The sequence below is a fragment of the Trachemys scripta genome, chromosome 1 (genome assembly GCF_013100865.1).
Source record: "Trachemys scripta elegans isolate TJP31775 chromosome 1, CAS_Tse_1.0, whole genome shotgun sequence".
NCBI lineage: Eukaryota > Metazoa > Chordata > Testudines > Emydidae > Trachemys > Trachemys scripta.
The window spans coordinates 240,789,204-240,808,444 of NC_048298.1; the positions used below are offsets into that span (position 1 = coordinate 240,789,204).

The following is a 19,241-nucleotide window of genomic DNA, read 5'->3' on the forward strand; positions in this document are numbered from 1 at the left end:
GCCACAGAACCTCACCCATCCATTCCTGTTAATAGACCTATAACCTCTGGTTGAGTTACTGAAGTCCTCAAATTTTGTTTAAAGACTTCAAATTACAGAGAAGCCACCATTTACACTAGTTTAAACCTGCAAGTGACCCATGCCCCATGCTGCAGAGGAAGGCGTTACATCTGGTGCAAATAGCATCATCTGTCCCACCCAGGGTAAACTTGAGTTTCTCTCTCTCTCCCACATGCTGAACCTGATCCTGTGTTACCAGGATCCTGACACGTTTATGGAGAGGAAACCTCTAGGAAGTGATCTCTGCTCCTGTGATCTCTTTGTTCACCCCTCTACTTAGCCCTCCTCAACCCTTCTGGTTTTAAGAGGAGTTGAGGCATGGGAGCATGGAGGTGGATGTTACCAGGCTTTGGAATTCACCCACTGTGTGTCTCACTGTATCTAAACCAGTGACCCTGAAACTTGTCACCTGTTTGGGCTTACTGGTTTTGAATGAAATCTGGTATCTTCTAAGGCTCAATAGAAAAACCTGCCATGAAATTCTATATTTGTACGTGCATTTTGAGTAGGCTGCAGTTCTTTGTAAATCAGTGGCAATATTTTTACTTCCTATTTTCCGACTGGTATTTCCCTTAGGACAATATTCTCAAGAGGCTACTGGTAGACTGCTGTTTTCCTTCCCTCCACTATAGAAAGGTTAAATGAATAATGCAACCATCACATTTTAATTCAAAACAAATGTCAAAAAAGGGTGTAGGTCTGAGGGCCAGGGCTGCTCTTTCCAGTGGGCTAGGTAGAAATTTAAAAACAGCTACAGACTGAGGGGGAGACAATGTTCTTTCCTACTAGTTTCTGAGATCGTATTAAAACTGTGCCACTTTTTGGTGGCTGTAGGCATTATACTGAACGGGATAATGGTGATAAAACTGGGGCAGGCATCTAGACCCTATAGTGATAGGTGTCTTGCAGATTTGATAGAGTGTTTATGGAGGGCACCTTAGTATATAGGTTCTGATATAGCAGGTGTTACAAGCTCTTGTCTTGTTAAGGTAACTGTTGGAATACTCACTGACCTGAGAGCTGTGGAGATGTACAATAAGATTAATTTTGTTTTTCACAATTCTTCTAGAGTCACTGACTTCAGAGGCCAGAATTTCAGAACTACATGTATTCAGTGAGCTTGTGTGCCTGGGCTGAATTTTCACACTCAATCTATTATCGCTGAGTATGAAGTCATGGTACCTGCAAACATAAATAGTCAATTAGATGCAACTGGCCGATTACACATACAGAGCCTAGCTCTGATGCTGTGTCCTTTTGATTTTTGCTTTTGAAGCTTGTGATAGTATGAGGTTTTTATTAGTAATTTAGTTCACAGTTCATTATAACTGATTACACAACTTGAATGAACTAATATGCGCACATTTTTGCTTTTACAACATGCATACAGTTTCTGAAAACATAGCATCAAAAGCCTTGTTTAATAGCCCATTAGTAAAAGTCACCAGTGCATAAGGCAAGTAGCCTTTGGACTTGGCAATCTGTTTTCACTGCAATATTATTGCACTTATTAGCAAAAGTATAGAAAAGTTGAAGATATTGTAAATGGTAGGTTTTCCCCTTTAGTGCTGCATCCTTTTGATTTTTGGTTTTGAAACTTGCTTGTGAAGCTAGGCTCTTTGTTATTAATGGTTTAGTTCAATTTGTTAATTTTTTTTTTTTTTTTTAATCTTTTCCAGGACGGGAGCAATTTCATGGCCTTGGTTCTATGTACTGTAGAGGAGCAGCTGCTGTGATCCTTACATATGATGTAAACAACTTGCAAAGCCTGATAGAACTGGAAGATAGATTCTTGGCGCTGACAGACACTGCTAGCACCGACTGTATCTTTGCTATTGTTGGAAACAAAGTTGACCTCACAAATGAATATGCCTTATTACTAGAAACAGAAGAGGAAAATAGATCTGAAAAGCCTGTCACCAGTTGCATCTCTACCAAGGTCCAAAAGCAAGTCCACCTGGATGATGCTGTTGCACTCTACAAAAAGATACTGAAATACAAAATGTTGGATGAGAAGGATGTTCCAGCAGCTGAGAAAATGTGCTTTGAGACCAGCGCAAAAACAGGCTATAAGGTGGACTACCTCTTTGAAACCATATTTGATATGGTAGTACCAATAATTTTACGGCAGCAAGCTGAGGGGCCACTACAAACTGTAGACCTAACCAATTACAAGTCAGCAAAAAGGACAAAATCTGGTTGTTGTGCCTAAAATACTGATGATGTGGGGAGTGAGGGGATTGTGTCTGTATGTTGTGCTAGTGATCATGAAGTTAGAGATGCTTACAGTTTGAGCAGAAAGGGAAGATCAAGGAATAAATGATCTAGAATGAAGTATGCAGAACAACAAATCTTTTGAAGATTAAAGGCTTTTGGAAAGTCCAATCTAATCTATTTATAAAAATAAAAATCTGAATGGAATCATGGGGGAAGACTTGTAAATTTCATAGGGCCCTTGGGGTCGAGGAGAGATCATAATGAATGTACAGAAGTGGGAATCTATGCTATGGTACTGTTTCCATACAGATCGGTATGACAATCAATTAAGCACTCTCAAAGGAGTCCTACTTTATTTTTTAGAATGCATTATTTTCTCCACATTTAGTATGCAACATCTAAACTGTCACTGGATGTAACTTTCACTTTTGTACTGGATGTGACTTTCACTTAAAAAATCATTCATTTTCTTCTGGGGAATATTTAGATGCTGGGTACTTTTTTAAGCTTTACACGTTATTTTTTTTCCAGAATATAAATTATATAGAAAAGTCACTAATCAAGCAATTCAATTATCCTTTTGTACCAGATACCGCAATATAAGATGTACTATTAAAGTTACTATGGAAATGAATTGTTCATTCTGAGGATTTATTAATGTACATCCTGCTACCTTAGCAGTCATGCCTTCTCTACATTAACTAGGGACAACACTGTCCTGTGCTACTTGGAGCTAAAAACTGCAAAGGGTGGTAGGAAAAAATATATTGGCACTTACACTCCTGCTTCATTATGTTGGGGTATATGTCCCCCCATAAAGTATTTGATACACTTCCATGTTCCCACCCCCTCTCAGCTGGGGTCAGGAAAAATTGCAGTTCTAATTTTGGCAGGGCGTGATTTCACCATCCAAGTTCCACAACTGGGAGGGAAGTGAAGATCTGAGTTTTCTGATGTGAAAAAAGCAGATGACTCTTTCTGGAGGGAGTGGGAGGTCACCTTTATACATCCTAAAGGAGCAGTAAAGTGCCCTGACAAGTTCTTTTTTTGGTCGTCATTGCAGTTAAGAGAACTAGTAAGTTTTTAATACTATTCTTAGAGTATTGTAGCACTGTCAAGAACAGTGATGGGTGTAGTCATCAAGTATATCATACAGATACATGATAAATGGATAGGCAGGGCCACATGGAGGATTTTGGAGGCCCAGTAACATCTGAAACCAAGGCCCCTGCCCTTCTAAAACCTTACAAGTGAGGGGGGCCTTAGGGGCGGTGGAGAGGCATTCACCCCACAGTGGCCTGTCCTGGTGGGTTGGGCTCAACTCCTCACTCAGGCTGTTACGACCTGGTGCACAGGGTCACAGTGCCACTTAGATTTGGTTTGTCCACCACTGTGTCATGACAAAGAGGCCTGGAAATAGGCAATAACAAATGTAGACCCCAATCCTTGAAGTCGTGTGTGTGTGTGTCTGCACATGGAGCATTGTACAGTCAGTCCCCAAAACAGAGATTTGGACACCTACCCACTCACCCACACCAAACCAACGTTATCCAACGCAGATAGAGACAATTTCTAAGTCGCTAAGTGTTAAAAGCTGTTACCTGATAGTAATTAAAACCTCTGTAAACATCTGTCCCGCTGAGTAACGTTTTGCAAAGGGGCTGATCTGAAAGTTCAAAGCCGCTTCCATTATTCCCATTACAATGATTTAAAGTCTGACACACATAATGAGATGCAATACAGTGGCTACATTGAACATTTTGACTATTTTAAAAGTTCTAGTCCTTGGGTCTGCTGGTCTCCTCCATTACATGTTTTGGAAGTATTTGTCAAACTAGCAGAAACATTAAGTACAGCCACAATATATTAAAACCCAGTGTGATCCTCTGCTGTCTGTCTGTCTCTCTTCCCCCCCCCCCCCCAATCCCACCCTACAGCACCGATCACTTGGTGCTGCTTCAGGCTGAAGAGCAGACCATAGGACTGTGCTGGTCTCCACAACATTCAGAATCAAGCGGGTGACTGAAAGCTCCCCCTCCCAAGGCTGCACAATCTGCAATGCGCTGCCTGAACTCTCAAAGCAGAGCTAGCATCTTGTAGGTAGCTGTGAGGTCAGACTTGCAGGAGGTAAGTGAAGGTGGAAACACTTTAATTGTACATTTTAAATATACCATGCTATGTAAATAGTCTAACACTTTTTGGGGCTGTCTGTATTTGGTTCATTTGAGATCTTGAGCAACACACAAAAATCTTTCCCAAAAGCTTTAACAGCTCAAACCCACCCTCACCTGCCTCTTGTGTTCGAGTCTACTCTGAAAAGGATTATGTCAAAATCAGTCTTGGATTTCAGGTCTGCTCCGTGTGTGGAGTCAGAGTTTCACTTGGTGACTGTAGGGAACATAAACAATCACTTAGAGCTAAAAGCAGTTTCTCAGTAATGCTGGCTGGATTCTTTAAGCTCCAGTTGGCTGTCCCTGCACAAACCCACAGCGGACAGTAGGGTAGCAGAGGTGTCACTGAGGCTCATTAGTCATGCAGAACCCTTATTACTGATGGTGAGAGATGAGAAGCAAAGACGAGGCTGACTTGCAGGGCTAGTTGTTTTGTGGGGGAAGGAGCAGAGCGCCACTTGTTAATTTGAGCCCATTTGATCTGAAGTCGCTGAGGCACGAATCTGAAAACCTAATATGGTTTTTTTTAAACCCTCTCTGGTTTAGAGTAGAATTAGACTTTAAAGCAAAGTTCAGAGTATTTTTAAGTTAATTGTTGTGGTAAAGACTTCAATGTTCTTGAGTGTTGAGGCTTTAAGTTCCTGTCTATACTTAACTGCTGTGTTGAGGGATCAGCACTATTCAAAATAAGCTCAGTTTTACAATGCAGATGGCCCCAAGCTTCATTTCAACTGTATCTTGCCTTCCTCAAGCCCTTTGCATGACTGAGGAGATGCAGTTCAACCTTCTCCACTTCCAGTCAGAAACATATAACTCATAGAATCATAGTATATCAGGGTTGGAAGGGACCTCAGGAGGTCATCTAGTCCAACCCCCTGCTCAAAGCAGGACCAATTCCCAACTAAATCATCCCAGCCAGGGCTTTGTCAAGCTGGGCCTTAAAAACCTCCAAGGAAGGAGATTCCACCACCTCCTTAGGTAACGCAGTCCAGTGCTTCATCACCCTATTCCCCCCCCCTTCCCCCCCCACCGCCCCCCCCCCCGCCCCCCGGGACTCCTGCCCCATTCAACCCCTCCTTCCTGACTGCCCCCTGGGATCCCGGTACCCATTCAACCCCCCGTTCCCTGCCCACTGACCGCCCTGACTCTATCCACACCCCCGCCCACTAACCACCACCCCAAACTCCCCTGCCCTCTACCCAACCCTCCCCCACCGCCTTGCTGCGCTGCCTAGCGGAGTGCCCCAAGGGTTGGTCCTGGGGCCAGTTTTGTTCAATATCTTCGTTAATGATCTGGACGATGGCGAGGACTGCACCCTCAGCAAGTTTGGAGATGACACTAAACTGGGAGGAGTGGTAGATATGCTGGAGGGTAGGGATAGAATACAGAGGGACCTAGACCAATGAGAGGATTGGGCCAAAAGAAATCTGATGAGGTTCAACAAGAACAAGTGCAGAGTCCTGCACTTAGGATAGCTATGCACTGCTACAGACTAGGGACCGAATGGCTAGCAGCAGTACTGCAGAAAAGAATCTAGGGATTACAGTGGACGAGAAGCTGGATATGAGGCTAATGGCATTTTGGGCTGTATAAGTAGGGGCATTGCCAGCAGATCAAGGGATGTGATCATTCCCCTCTATTCGACATTGGTGAGACCTCATCTGGAGTACTGTGTCCAGTTTTGGGCCCCACACTACAAGAAGGATGTGGAAAAATTGGAAAGAGTCCAGCGGAGGGCAACAAAAATGATTAGGGGGCTGGAGCACATGACTTATGAGGAGAGGCTGAGGGAACTGGGATTGTTTAGTCTGCAGAAGAGAAGAATGAGGGGGGATTTGATAGCTGCTTTCAACTACCTGAAAGGGGGTTCCAAAGAGGATGGATCTAGACTGTTCACAGTAGTACCAGATGACAGAACAAGGAGTAATGGTCTCAAGTTGCAGTGGGGGAGGTTTAGGTTGGATATTAGGGAAAAACTTTTTCACTAGGAGGGTGGTGAAGCACTGGAATGGGTTACCTCGGGAGGTGGTGGAATCTCCTGCCTTAGAAGTTTTTAAGGTCAGGCTTTATAAAGCCCTGGCTGGGATGATTTAGTTGGGGATTGGTCCTGCTTTGAGCAGGGGAATGGACTAGATGACCTCCTGAGGTTCCTTCCAACCCTGATATTCTATGGTACTGCAATATGTAACTTATGGTAATTGTCAGGCCTGAGACAGCTTTGGGTGATATTGCCTACACTGTGTTTACCATTCTAATGGTTTAATTTAGCTGAAACAAATATTAGGTGGCTTTGTCTGTTGGGCAGATTAGCTCTTGTAGCTGAGTCACCAAAATGGACAGAGGGTGGATACTGGGCTCTGCCATGACTTGGGCAAGTTACTTAATCTTTGTCCTCGGCCCTTGCCTGTCAGATAGGGATAATGCTCTTACCTCACCGGGATGTTGAGGATAAACTTACTAATTGTGGGATATCTAAAATAAGAAAATACATCATTGCAGAAAACATGCTAGCTGAGAATTCTTTAAATATACCTGTATGTCTACTCTTCTCATCAAGGCGAGGCTCCTCTGCTCTGTAATTTTACAGACCATTATAGATTCTATGGATAATTTCCATCCCAAGATTCCACTGAGAACTTGTCTACATGTGAAATGCTGCTATGGAAGAACTTTTATTGACCTAGAGCTGTCACCTTAACTATGTTGTTCAGGGATTGGATTTTTCACATGGCTGGGGCGACCAATTTTTTAGTGTAGACCAGGCCTCAGAGCTGCCTTGCCTAAGCTAATGATAATGGTAGGCAACTGAGGAACTGGTTAAATTCTCTCTTCTTGTAACAATGGATGGAATAGCATCTTAGTTAGCATCTTCTTTCTGAAATTGCGTGGCCCCAGCTGACAGACTGAGCAAACCCCTGCTTGGTTAAGTGGTTTGAATTTAGATTGAGGAAGCTTATTTGGCCACCTTTTGATACTTCTGCTGACATCCAATTTACATTGTCTCCAATGCTCATTTAAAAAAACAAACAAATCAACAAATTCAAGCCCCCAAACTAACATCTATTGAAGTAATCTGTGCAAATGTAATAGGAGAGTCTGGCATATGTTAGAGAATTGAAACAATCAACAAATAGAGGTGTAGAAAAAACAAACTTTATTTAAGATAATTACAGCAATGAGGGACGTAATTACAAAACCCAACGATCATTGAAGCAGGGGAAAGGTGAACTGCATAAGGAGAAGTTAAAACTGATGTGGAGGAGATAACTACTGATTATTTTAAAGCCAGCGCAGTAAGCGTACATAGTACTTTTCACCCTTGCAAATAAATGTAGCTCCCCTCCCCACAAAAAATCTTGCTGGAAACGTAAGTGTCGTGGTATTTATCATGCTTATTACCATGCTGCATAAGAGACTCACAAGAAAATAAGCAAGGGGTTTATCATCATGTGGTTCATTCTTCTCCCCAGGGTCATGAGGGACAGCTTACCTCTGGGCCTAATGTTTTCTTTCTACAGAAAAAGCAGTTAATCTCTGTGGGTGAGGCAGGGGGCAAGCATCATAGACTCTGTGGCTCCTCAGCAAATCTTGCACCCAATTTCCAGGGCCTTTGAAGATAAACTACACAAGAAACGCCCTCTGAGTGACTTCTAGCCCCTCTACATGCCCTTCCTAGTGGTACAGCTGACTAGTTATGCTACCATCGTCCCCTGCCCTCCAGTTGTGCACTTCTTCACAGGTGAAGTAGGCAGCTTGAAGGGTTTGGATCTGAAGATAAGGCTGTATTGAGTAATAGTAACTTCTTCAACTGGGAAATCTGTGCACACAGCATGGGTTTTTCAGGGGAGTATGTTGTATAGTGCCTGCTCCAAAACCGTATAACCAAATTCATATGGAGCCCTAACCACACAATGTTATTAAGTACATGGTATGGTTGTTAAAGGAAGAAAGTATGATGCTCTCTCCCTCTTGTGGTCCCATGTGTCTAGTAGGCATTTATTCTGTGCCACACAACAGAAAGGAGCAAAGACCCACTGTAGTTATCCTATGATGTGGGGTACAGCTGGAAAAATGATAAGTTTGTGAAGTAATATGCTGCCATTGGTAATGAACTGTTCTCATTGCAAGAAGAAGAGAGTAACACTAAATGTGGCTACCTGAGCTAATTCAGAATGTTTATAAACTCTCTGGTGGTGAAAGTGGTAGGACAAAAAGCATGGCAACGGCATGGGGAGTTTAAAACAACCTATCTTTCCATTGTTAAGTGCCCAGGTATAAACTCTTATTACAGTAAAAGGTAAGTTCAAAGGCTGGGTTTGGGGCTCAGATCTGTGAGTACTTCCCAGAGGTTAGCCCACTGCTGTGCTAGCACTTATGTTTTATTGTTGTATGTCACCACTTAATTAATATGAACTCCACCTGTTAACAATAAACTGAGACAAGAAGTACATTTAATTGAATGTTAGAGAACAGATCTGCCCAAGAGAATTGTTAGATTAGTAACTGGATGGTTTTGTGGTTTTCAAGGTTGAGTATTTGACTCAATTAGCAAATAACATGGTGTTAGACTAGCAAAATATGCTGTATGGTAGGAGAAGCAGCCAGCATTTGGTATAAGCCTCTGTGCTTTTACAGACACTTATCAAACTTTTCATTCAGCTTTTGAGGTAATAAGTTAAATAAGCACCAATGTGATAGGTCTAGAACACTGTAGAAACATTTTCCTTTTACTACTAGGGATATATTATATATTTTACAAATTTTTCATGCAGACTTGACATCTGCTGATATGAGTTCGGATGAGACCTGCCTTGAGTGTATCTGCTGAGGGCAAGCTCTGGAATTGCTCGTTAATAGTGGTAAGCCAGAAGCTATACTTGTTTGCATAGTAGTGGCAGGTTCCTCGGGCGCCATTGCATTCAATGAAAGGAGTCGCTCTGAAGTCTTCCAGACAGCTCCCAGGAGAAACCAGTGACTGTCCTCCGCCTTCATCACCAGCTCCAGTGTGCTATGAGACACAAAGAAGGCAGTGTTCAGATACAGGACAGGGCTACACAAATTACTGCCCTAGATCAATACTGTCATAAATCAACAGGTAGGGGAGGGAGGAGACCAAGGGTAAAATGACTTCTAAACCTGTTACTTGTAAGAGTTCACTCTGTAGGACATTCCTACTGAGGCATACATAGGGGCAATCTTGCAAACCTCACCCCCATGTTTAAAACTTATGGGAGTACTATTGTTGATTACTCACACAGTAAAGTTTGTAGGATTAGATCCTTGAACTATCTGGTTTAGCTACATTTTCCATTTTAAACCGATCTACCTCTTCTTTACTCCAAAAGATTTCATATTTTCATGGCACTGAAGATTGAGTTGAAATTTTCCTCATCTCTGAGTTTGCAGCAGGGTGGGGGTAATGAGAATTTGCCTCCTACATACAACTAATATCCTATATATCACACACTAAAAAGAGCTACTTCTGCCTTAGTATAGCTTATCAATCAGAGGGGTTTTCCCTATCAGTTGAATAAATGAACATTTCTATCAAATTCAGTCCTGATTAGTAACAGTACATTAAGACATGTTTATTGTATAATTCACACTCTTTAAATGACAGCTATAAGCAAAACTGACACATATTCATTACTGTACCCCTTTAAGAACTACATCCTGTACTTTTAGTGGTATGCTACTGAAACTAGCATGTAACAGTGAACATCCCAACAGATTTCTCCCTACTTTTGCAAAAACATCTAACATTTATTCTCATATCACTTTCCCCCCATCTCTCAAAACCCTTCAATTTTTAATGTAAAAATGAGAAACCAATAAAGAGGTTTGTTTTTTTAATTCATATGAAAACATAGTAAGAATAAACCCTCACATCTTGCTTTTCACTGCACAGGCCAACTGTTATTCAGCTTGCAAAGCTGTTCACAGATCAGTAACAAAAACAGAAACTGATCTTTTACCACAGTGCTAAATAGGTATGGTACTAATTCCTCTCCTTTCACCGTTGTCTCAGATTGCCATAGGGTACCTATGATTCTGGGCAACAGCACAAAAGCTTTAATCTCTGAGGTGTTAAATACTGTTCAGTTTCAGGTCTAGTGCAACTCTTAAAATCCGTGCAGTGTCACCAGGGATGAACTTGCCCCTTTTCTCCTTTTATATGGGGGAGAAGGGGGAAAAGGGGTGGGCAGCAAACCAAAAAGTGTCTCAGTGTAACAAAGCTCTTAGCTCCCAGGCTTAACTCATTTGTCTCCAGACAAATGATGGCCTCACATTTACATTTTGTTAAGTAGCCTTCAAATCTTTTCAGTCACAGCTGCAGTCCGTGACAGGGTCATGTAAACTTTAAGTACCATTTGAACAGTGATTCAGGGTTATCCTGAACAGAATCACCCAACAGAGTATTGTCAGCTATCTTATTGATCTAACAACTGCTAATGCGCTCAAAAGAAATCTAATTTCTACTCACCAGGACTCTGAGCCTGCAACAGGCTCTGGCCAGGATCATGCCCTGTTGCTCTGCATGAAGTCCCATTGACCCATTCTGATCTCTTTGCAGGACTGGCCCCTAACACTAACACCCAAAAAGAGGGATCTACCATTTTACTGAAACCAAGGAAGTTGTAGTGAAACACTGTTGAACTGAAGATGCTTTTCTTGAGATTATCAGGAATATCGTGTATTACAAATCTTATTCTTCAGTGTTCAAAACCCCACACTATATTCTAACCAGTTACTCCACGAGCCATTGCTAATGCTGTGGTGTGCGCACATCAAAAAAACGGACGGTTTCCTCCTGTGAGCCCTTGCAGTTTTTGGCACTTCCCTTCGTAACAAAGGACTTTGTACTGGGAAATCTACCTCTTGTTGCCAAGGCTTCAGCTCTCTCCTTACCAATGCTTAGTATTTAGACAAGGCGTTTACAAACAAACACTCCTATGAGGTATTCTGTTCACCATAGTACCCAAGCACCTTCCAGTAAATGGATTCAGCAATGTGACTAACTCCTGTCACAGGCTGTTTGTTCATTCACCCTCTCCCCAGCTAGGTGTCTTGTTTTGGTAGTGTCTTTATATATATATATAAAGATGCCTGTTGCTATGTGTGTATTAGAGAAAGCAAGGTCAAAGAAATGTGCCTTGAACATGGAGCAGAAACTGGTGAGGTTTGTGATCGTTCTCATTTACTGGGGAAATGCCTTGCCATCTGGGATCAGACCCTGGAGAAAGTTCCATCTGCCACCCAGATGAGCTTTACTCTTGGTGGGATTTCCATCAGGTCAGAGGAGCAAAGTTGTACACCAAGGTCTTCATTCTGAGCTCTAGAGGGTCTTTTAGATATCCTGGGCTCTGGCCATGGAGTGCTTTGAAGATAAAGAGTGAGACCTTGAACCAGAGGTGACACATGGAGAGGACATGCGGGGTCATGTCCCAACTTCCCCAAATTTGCTGCTTGGCTTGTACTGAGCATGCTCAGTAACACTGCTGAAGCTGGCAGCCCCTCCCCCCACTCCCAGCAGGCACAGGCTACTAGGATGATCCGAGGAATGGAAAACCTGTCTTATGGAAAACCTGCCTTATGAAAGGAGACTCAAAGAGGCTTGTTTAGCCTAACCAAAAGAAGGCAGAGGGGAGATATGATTGCTCTCTATAAATATATCAGAGGGATAAATACCAGGGAGGGAGAGGAATAATTCAAGCTTAGTACCAATGTGGACACAAGAACAAATGGATATAAACTGGCCATCAGGAAGTTTAGACTTGAATTAGATGAAGGTTTCCAACCATCAGAGGAGTGAAGTTCTGGAACAGCCTTCTAAGGGGAGCAGCGGGCGCAAAAGACATATCTGGCTTCAAGACTAAACTTGATAAGTTTATGGAGGGGATGGTATGATGGGATAGCCTAATTTTGCAAATTAATTGATCTTTGACTATTAGCAGCAAATATGCCCAATGGCCTGTAATGGGATGTTAGATGGGGTGGGATCTGAGTTACTACAGAGAATTCTTTCCTGGGTGTCTGTCTGGTGAGTCATGCTCAGGGTTTAGCTGATCGCCATATTTGGGGTCGGGAAGGAATTTTCCTCCAGGGCAGATTGGCAGAGGCCCTGGGGGGTTTTCACCTTCCTCTGCAGTGTGGGGCACACGTCAGTTGCTGGAAGATTATCTGCACCTTGAAGTCTTTAAACCATGATTTGAGGACTTCAATAGCTCAAACATAAGTTAGAGGTTTGCTACAGGAGTGGGTGGGTGAGAGTCTGTGGCCTGCGTTGTGCAGGAGGTCAGACTAGACTATCATAATGGTCCCCTCTGACCTTAAAGTCTATGATCGCTGACTTGAACTTGATTTGGTAGTCTACCTGAAGCCAGTGTACAGAGCAGAGGGCAGTTATGACATGTTCCCGGTAGCCTGTGTGCCTGCGGAGATGCACTGCAGAGTTTCCTATGTGTTGACTGTTTCATGCCCAGGTATATTGCATTGGTGGAGTCCAGCTGAGCGATGACAGGCATGAATAACTGAGGCCAGGTTTTCATTTGTCAGGCTGGGACACAAGTGGAGATGGTAGATAGTGTTACTCTCTGAGGCTGCTAGATGAGAACTCTGTGTCAGCAAGAGATCCAACAGTACTCCTAGACAACAGACTAAACTAATTATGGTTGTGCTTCTGCAACCCCTGGAGACTACACCACGGCTGCAAGCTCTTCAGTATATTTTCCTCTGCCCACCAGCATCACCTCTGTCTTGCTCAAGTTCAGCTGCCGCCAGCTATTCTTCATCCAAGCACTGGGCCATCTTGGTGGTAATAGTGTGGTCTTATGTGGTGAAGAATAGGTAGAGTTGTATCTCATCTGCATATTGCTGGTACTTGAGTCTGTGTCATCTAACCAGTTCACTTAGTGGTTGACTGTAGATGTTGAAAAGGATCAGAGAGATCATTGATCCTTGTGGAACTCCACAAGTGAGGGGTCTAGTGAGGGAGGGGAGTTTCTTATCACTACTCATTGGGAGTGGTCTTCCAGGAAGGACAGACTATTTTAATGCATTATCCTAGACTCCTGCCACATCTCTCAGGTGAGAGAACAGAATCTCCTTATCAACAGTACTGAATGCAGAGAGGTCAAGCAGGATGAGAATGGATGTCTGTCCTCTATCTGTTGACTGGAGGAGATCATTTATTAGTGCCACTAAAGTGGTTTCTTCAAATTTTTAATTTTAATTTTTGTAGTTGGAAATTTTTTTTTTTTTGGTTGGTGATTGTTTAATAGTCAACATTTGCTGTGGAAAATGTCAATGAAAGTGAGAGCATTTTTTGTTTTGGTGATGTTTTCTCTGGGAAGAAAATCCATTTTCTGACCAGTTCTACTTTAAATAACTTTCAGAAGGCCAGAAACAAAATCAGTAGTGGGAGTTGACATTAGAACATATGTATTCCTGTCTACCCAGGTTCTCATACAGTACCAGTCACCATGCTTAGCCGAGTTCCCTAAGCCTTGGTCAGACATACCTCTCTCTAACTCAGGGATCGGCAACCTCTGGCATATGGCTCGCCAGGGTAAGCATCGGGCCAGTTTGTTTACCTGCTGCGTCTGCAGGTTCGGCTGATCGCGGCTCCCACTGGCCACGGTTTGCCGCTTCAGGCCAATGGGGGCTGCGGGAAGCAGCGCGGGCCAAGGGATGTGCTGGCTGCTGCTTCCCGCCGCCCCCATTGGCCTGGAGAGCCGTGATTGGGCGAACCTGCAGACAAGGCAGGTAAACAAACTGGCCCGGCCCACCAGGGTGCTTACCCTGGCGAGCCGCGTGCCAGAGGTTGCCAACCCCTGCTCTAACTTATCGTACACACCTGGTGGGACATTACTTATTCTAGGGTGAATTCTACATTCCTTGCACAGCCCCACCTCCCGTTTATGTCAGTGCTCATTTCGGGTGACAAAGGAATGCAGGATTGGGCCAAGTGTGCACGTGCTGTAGTAACTGCAAAAAAGGGCAAGCGACGAGTATTAGAGCCGTACCCTAGTTATATGGCTTCTATTACCACAAGGGGTGTATGGTCTTAAGCTGTGTTCCCTCTAAGCTGTGTGGCCGCCCAGGAGTGAATCAAGGGCCGCACCCTTGATTAGCAGAGCTGTGCATGGCGGCGTGTGTTCAGGTGCCCCTCCCCCCGCCGCTCAGCAGCTGCTCTGCTCCTGCCCTCTGGCTTGGAGCCCCTGGACAGCTGCTCCAGGAACCCTCTGGCTTGCTGTGTAGAGCAGGAGGGGCGCTGATGTCAGGGTGTCCCCCTCCCCCTTGCCCATGTACACCATCTTCACAGAGTGGGGGAGGGAAGACAGGGCTCAGAAGCAGGAGAGCTGCTAGCTGCTGTGGTCTGAGCCTTCTGGTGTGTGCTTTAAAGAGACAGCACACAGTCTTTCAGACTTCCCCAGCAGCAAGCACACACACAGTCTCTCTCTCTCTCTCACACATACGCGCACTTAGTTTCTCACTTACAACACCTCCCAACCCATTGTTACTTGGTACTTCCTGCAATACACATATATTCTCTGTAATTTTATTTTTTCAAAGTGCTGTTATTTTAGTTTTTTGACTGGTCAATGCATTTCATAATTTTATTTCTCTCTTATGATTAAATTTAATTCTTTGAGTAGTGAGTTCTAAAATGCCTAACCTGTCCTGCCTGGAGTAATTATCCCTATGGTAACTTTAAAAAAAAATATATCTAGGTATTTTGTTTCTACTGGTGGCACATATCTGCACATTACCTCGATATTGGTGCACATAACAAAATTCATTCTGCACATGGATGGAAAAAATTAGAGAGAACATTGGTCTTAAGGATGAATAATTTTCAATTTGAAAGCTGGAACAAACCAAAAACACCATGAAATGTCAAGTTGCTTAAATATAGCTTTTGTTTGTTGAAAATAAAAATCTTCACTCTACTTATTAGTATTTTTGACTGACAGTCTAATTTTCCCTTTTTGTGCAGGTCCGTGATTTTATCAGATCAATTACTTACCATTGTTCCTGAAAGACCTATTACCTACTCCTCATCCTCTCTCTCTCTCTCTCTCGCTGACAATGGCTTAGTGGGCCACCCTCCCAACCTCAGTGCATAAACTCTAGCTGACATTTTTATTCTTAGCTCAAGTGTCTTTTTTTTTGTTTGGAGGGCCCATTTTCTCTACCACATAAAGTGGATCGTATCTTCTGCTGTCAGGTACAATTTGTCACCTGGAGCATAGTCACTCCAAACTCCATGTATTAATCTGGTTGGAGAGAAACTGTTGCCCGAGCCCTTCATGTAACTTTAATTGGTCTCCATGATGAGTGAGAGAGCAGTTTTCCTCATACATTTCTCCTCCCTGCTTCTATGAGAAGATTCAGTGCGTTTGGATTTTTAGCAAACCTGTACCTAAACCTGAACAACTTGGCCAGTAGGTGGGACCCCAGTTTAATGTAACTTTGTGCGATACTGTCAGCAAATGTTGAAAAGGACAAATACCATGAGGAAGGAATATCCAATCCATAAACTGCGCCACCCTTCAGGACAGTGTGGAATAGAAACATCTTGACTATGGACAGCAATTGCAACAGCTGGGGCTTCACAGACGGAACAACGACTGATATATGGTCTAATTTCTTCTTCTGCCACAGGCATCATTGGAAGAGATGCTGTCGTTGAGAGCCAGTAGGATTTATCATTTCGGTTTGCATAATAACAGACGTCCCCGGGGTTACAGTAGAGGAAAGGCATGGTACTAAAACGAGCCAAACAGGATCCAGCCAGCCCTGTAAAAAAAAATAAACCATCACAAATCTTTAGCATGTGCACATTCAAGTAAGAATTTATTTTTAGCTTATTGTGCATACCTGCATAATTCAGTAACATTTATATTTGTATTACAGTTCCACTCAAATTTCAATAGTGATCTGGAGAAACTACCTCCAGAGGGAGATGAAAGAAAGAAATTTAGTTCTAACCTGCTGTCATTTCTAGGCATCCTCGCCTAATATGCACTGAAGCCCAAATTTTCAGAAATGGCCTATAATTTTGTGTGCCTCTAGTTTTGAGTGGGGAAAATCAGATTGAAAGTGTCAAATGTTGAGATATTATATAGCCATGTACGTACCAAGGTCCTGGTTATGTGCTTTTTCCTGTCCTTCAAAATACAGTAGACTGTAGCCACTCCAAAGTTTATTCATACCAACTGGGCACATTGGCTCTTGCTCAGACTGGCTATGCTTCACCAGAAGGTACCCAATGTTAACACTGCGACCTGGCATACCTGGTATCCCAGGGTTACCTGGACGGCCTGGTTCACCTTGGGGAAAAATAGAAAGAGACAATAAAGAGTAACTGGGGGACAGCCATTTCAGACTTGATTCTGACTAACAGGGTAGAATTGGTAATGAATCTGAAGACAGAAGGCAATTTGGGTGACAATTGGAAAGGAAGGAGTGAGGGCAGCAGAATAAGGACAGTGGACTTCAAAAAAGCAGAGCTGGTAGGAAAGGTCCTGTGGAAAGAAAATCTAAGAAGAAATTCAGGAAAGCTGGCAGTTCCTCAAGGAGACAACATTAAAGGCACAACTGCAAACTATTCCAATGCAGAGGAAAGAGAGGAAGAATAATAAGGGGTCAATATGGCTCCCTCAGGAGCTCTTTAATGACCTGAAAATCAAAAAGGAATCCTACAAAACGTGGAAACGTGATCAAATTGATAAGGAAGAGCACAAAAGAACAGCCCAAGTAGGTAGGGACAAAATCAGATAGTTTAAGGCACAAAATGTGTAACATTGGCAAGAGTTATAAAGGGAATGAGAAAAGATTCCTTAAATACATTAAGATCAAGAAAAAGACAAAGGAAAGTGTAGGTCTTCTACTTAGCAGGGAAGGAGAGCTAATAACTGATGACATGAAGAAAGCTAAGGAGCCTCAATGCCTATTTTGATTGAAAATAAAAAGGTTAATGATGACCTAAAGCAATCTAGGCACCCTTAGCTATTATCTTTGAGACCTGCAGGAGGATGGGAGAGGTCCCAAGAGATGGAGAAGGGAAAACACAGTACCTATCTTTAAAAAGGGGAACAAGGAGGACGTAGGGAATTATACATCAGGTGATCTAACTTCAATATCTGGAAAGATATGGGAGCAAATTAAACAATCAAATTTGTAAGCACCGGGAGGATAATAAGGTTATAAGAAATAGTCAGCTAATCTACATACTGGATGGGACTTGTTCACCATTTAATTTTATTGCATGATATTTATCTTCTCTATATGGAAAGCTAATGTAATCAATCAGCTATATTTCTAGGACTGATCCAATTCTGCTGAAGTCCCTGAGTGTTGATTTGGGCTCCCTAGATTTTAAGTGGAGAATGTGATTTAATACTAGAGCTGAGCAAATAATTATCTGATGACTTTAGCCTTTCTGCTCATGTAATATGGGCAAGCAGTGATTTTCTTTTAAAATTTATTCTTCATCTAAAATTACCTGCCAGTTTTTTTGGATGACTTTTTAACCCTATAAAGTGATTGGTTGTGAACAATTCTTTGCAAATAGTCAATATTTGACATTCTTATTTGGGCTGGGTTGATTTGTGTTTGTTCAACTAATTCAGATGGTAAAGTTTCTGGTTCCTAACTGGATGCGCACCTAAACACTTGTACCACAACTGCTCATCTATTTACCTCACCTAGGAATTTGAAATTCTATTTTCATGAACATTCCTGTTTGTAAAACCTTATTGCTGGCGTGATTACTGAAGGCCAGAACAGAAGGGGCACAAGCATTAAAACAAATTAATTTAAAAATCTGAGTGAATGTTCATGGAAAACATGTGCACTGAGATCTAGTTACAACACTTAGCTTTAAACTGTCTTTAAAACAATTTCCATGAAAACTATTAACAGCAAAACCTAGTAAGAGCATTGGTATTTGATGTAAGTGGAAGTCAGGAGAGTTGCTTCAGAAGGGTTGACAATTGTACAATGATAATGTGCTAATAACAGAAGATTTATAGAGTGAAGTGGGGAAAAGAAAAGAAAAAATAATAATGCAACATCACTTACCCTCAAAGCCTGCTAGACCTGGAAAACCTGATGGTCCTTGATCTCCTCTAAAACCTGGAAGAGCTGACATGCCACCTCTTCCTTGAAACCCTGGTTTACCTGGTGGGCCTCTAAAACCTTAAAACCATCAAGTTCAATGTGATCAGACAGATTTGATTTTTTTTTTTTTAAGTACAGAAAATAAGATACTCAAAGTGAAGTTCCGTTCTGAAAAGTTACCATGTAAACTAGCACCTACATACTCAACAGATCTGGTTATTATGAGTATGTGTGTTCAGTCAGACTTGCAAAGTTTGTCACCTAAACTAAAAGCAAGATCCTATGATGCTTGCCCAGACAAAGTTCCTCACTGACTTTTTAATGGGGAATTGTGCCTGAGAAAGGACTGCAAGATTGGGCCCCATAATTCTATTATTTTTCATGCCTGTTACCACTGCAGATCCCATATAAACTATAGGAGAAGAACGGAATTCAGCTCAATGTATCTCACCAACAGAACTGTTGTTTGAAGTTCAACTGCAAGGTCAGATTTTGCCGTCAATGACATTTGTATACCTCAGCTAATGAGTCAGTTTGGATTGATCTAAGATGACAATCGGGACCAGTGTGGGGTTCACGAGTGTCATAGAGGCCTGCAGTTAAGTTGCAGTTGGTTAAGATGTGCATGCTGCACAGCTTCATTTTGATTGCTCAGGATTGATTTTG

General features: G+C 42.5%; 2 protein-coding genes across 4 annotated transcripts in view; one reads left to right on the forward strand and one right to left on the reverse strand.

Moving 5' to 3' along the window:
• Nucleotides 1-2,902, forward strand: part of RAB20 (RAB20, member RAS oncogene family) — a 57,464-nt gene extending 54,562 nt beyond the window's left edge. The window contains exon 2 of the mRNA XM_034758168.1: nucleotides 1,740-2,902. Within this exon, the coding sequence (XP_034614059.1) occupies nucleotides 1,740-2,272 (533 nt within the window). The 3' untranslated portion in view covers nucleotides 2,273-2,902. The remainder of the gene's footprint in view (nucleotides 1-1,739) is intronic.
• A 4,677-nt stretch (nucleotides 2,903-7,579) lies between these two features.
• The window catches only part of COL4A2 (collagen type IV alpha 2 chain), a 225,417-nt gene continuing 213,755 nt past the window's right edge, over nucleotides 7,580-19,241 (reverse strand). For all 3 annotated transcript variants that reach the window (XM_034758169.1, XM_034758172.1, XM_034758170.1), the window contains 4 exons: nucleotides 18,537-18,653; nucleotides 16,592-16,783; nucleotides 15,964-16,250; nucleotides 7,580-9,456 (listed from right to left, as the gene is read on the reverse strand). In XM_034758169.1, coding sequence (XP_034614060.1) covers nucleotides 9,202-9,456; nucleotides 15,964-16,250; nucleotides 16,592-16,783; nucleotides 18,537-18,653 — 851 coding nt within the window. In that variant the 3' untranslated portion in view covers nucleotides 7,580-9,201. The remainder of the gene's footprint in view (nucleotides 9,457-15,963; nucleotides 16,251-16,591; nucleotides 16,784-18,536; nucleotides 18,654-19,241) is intronic.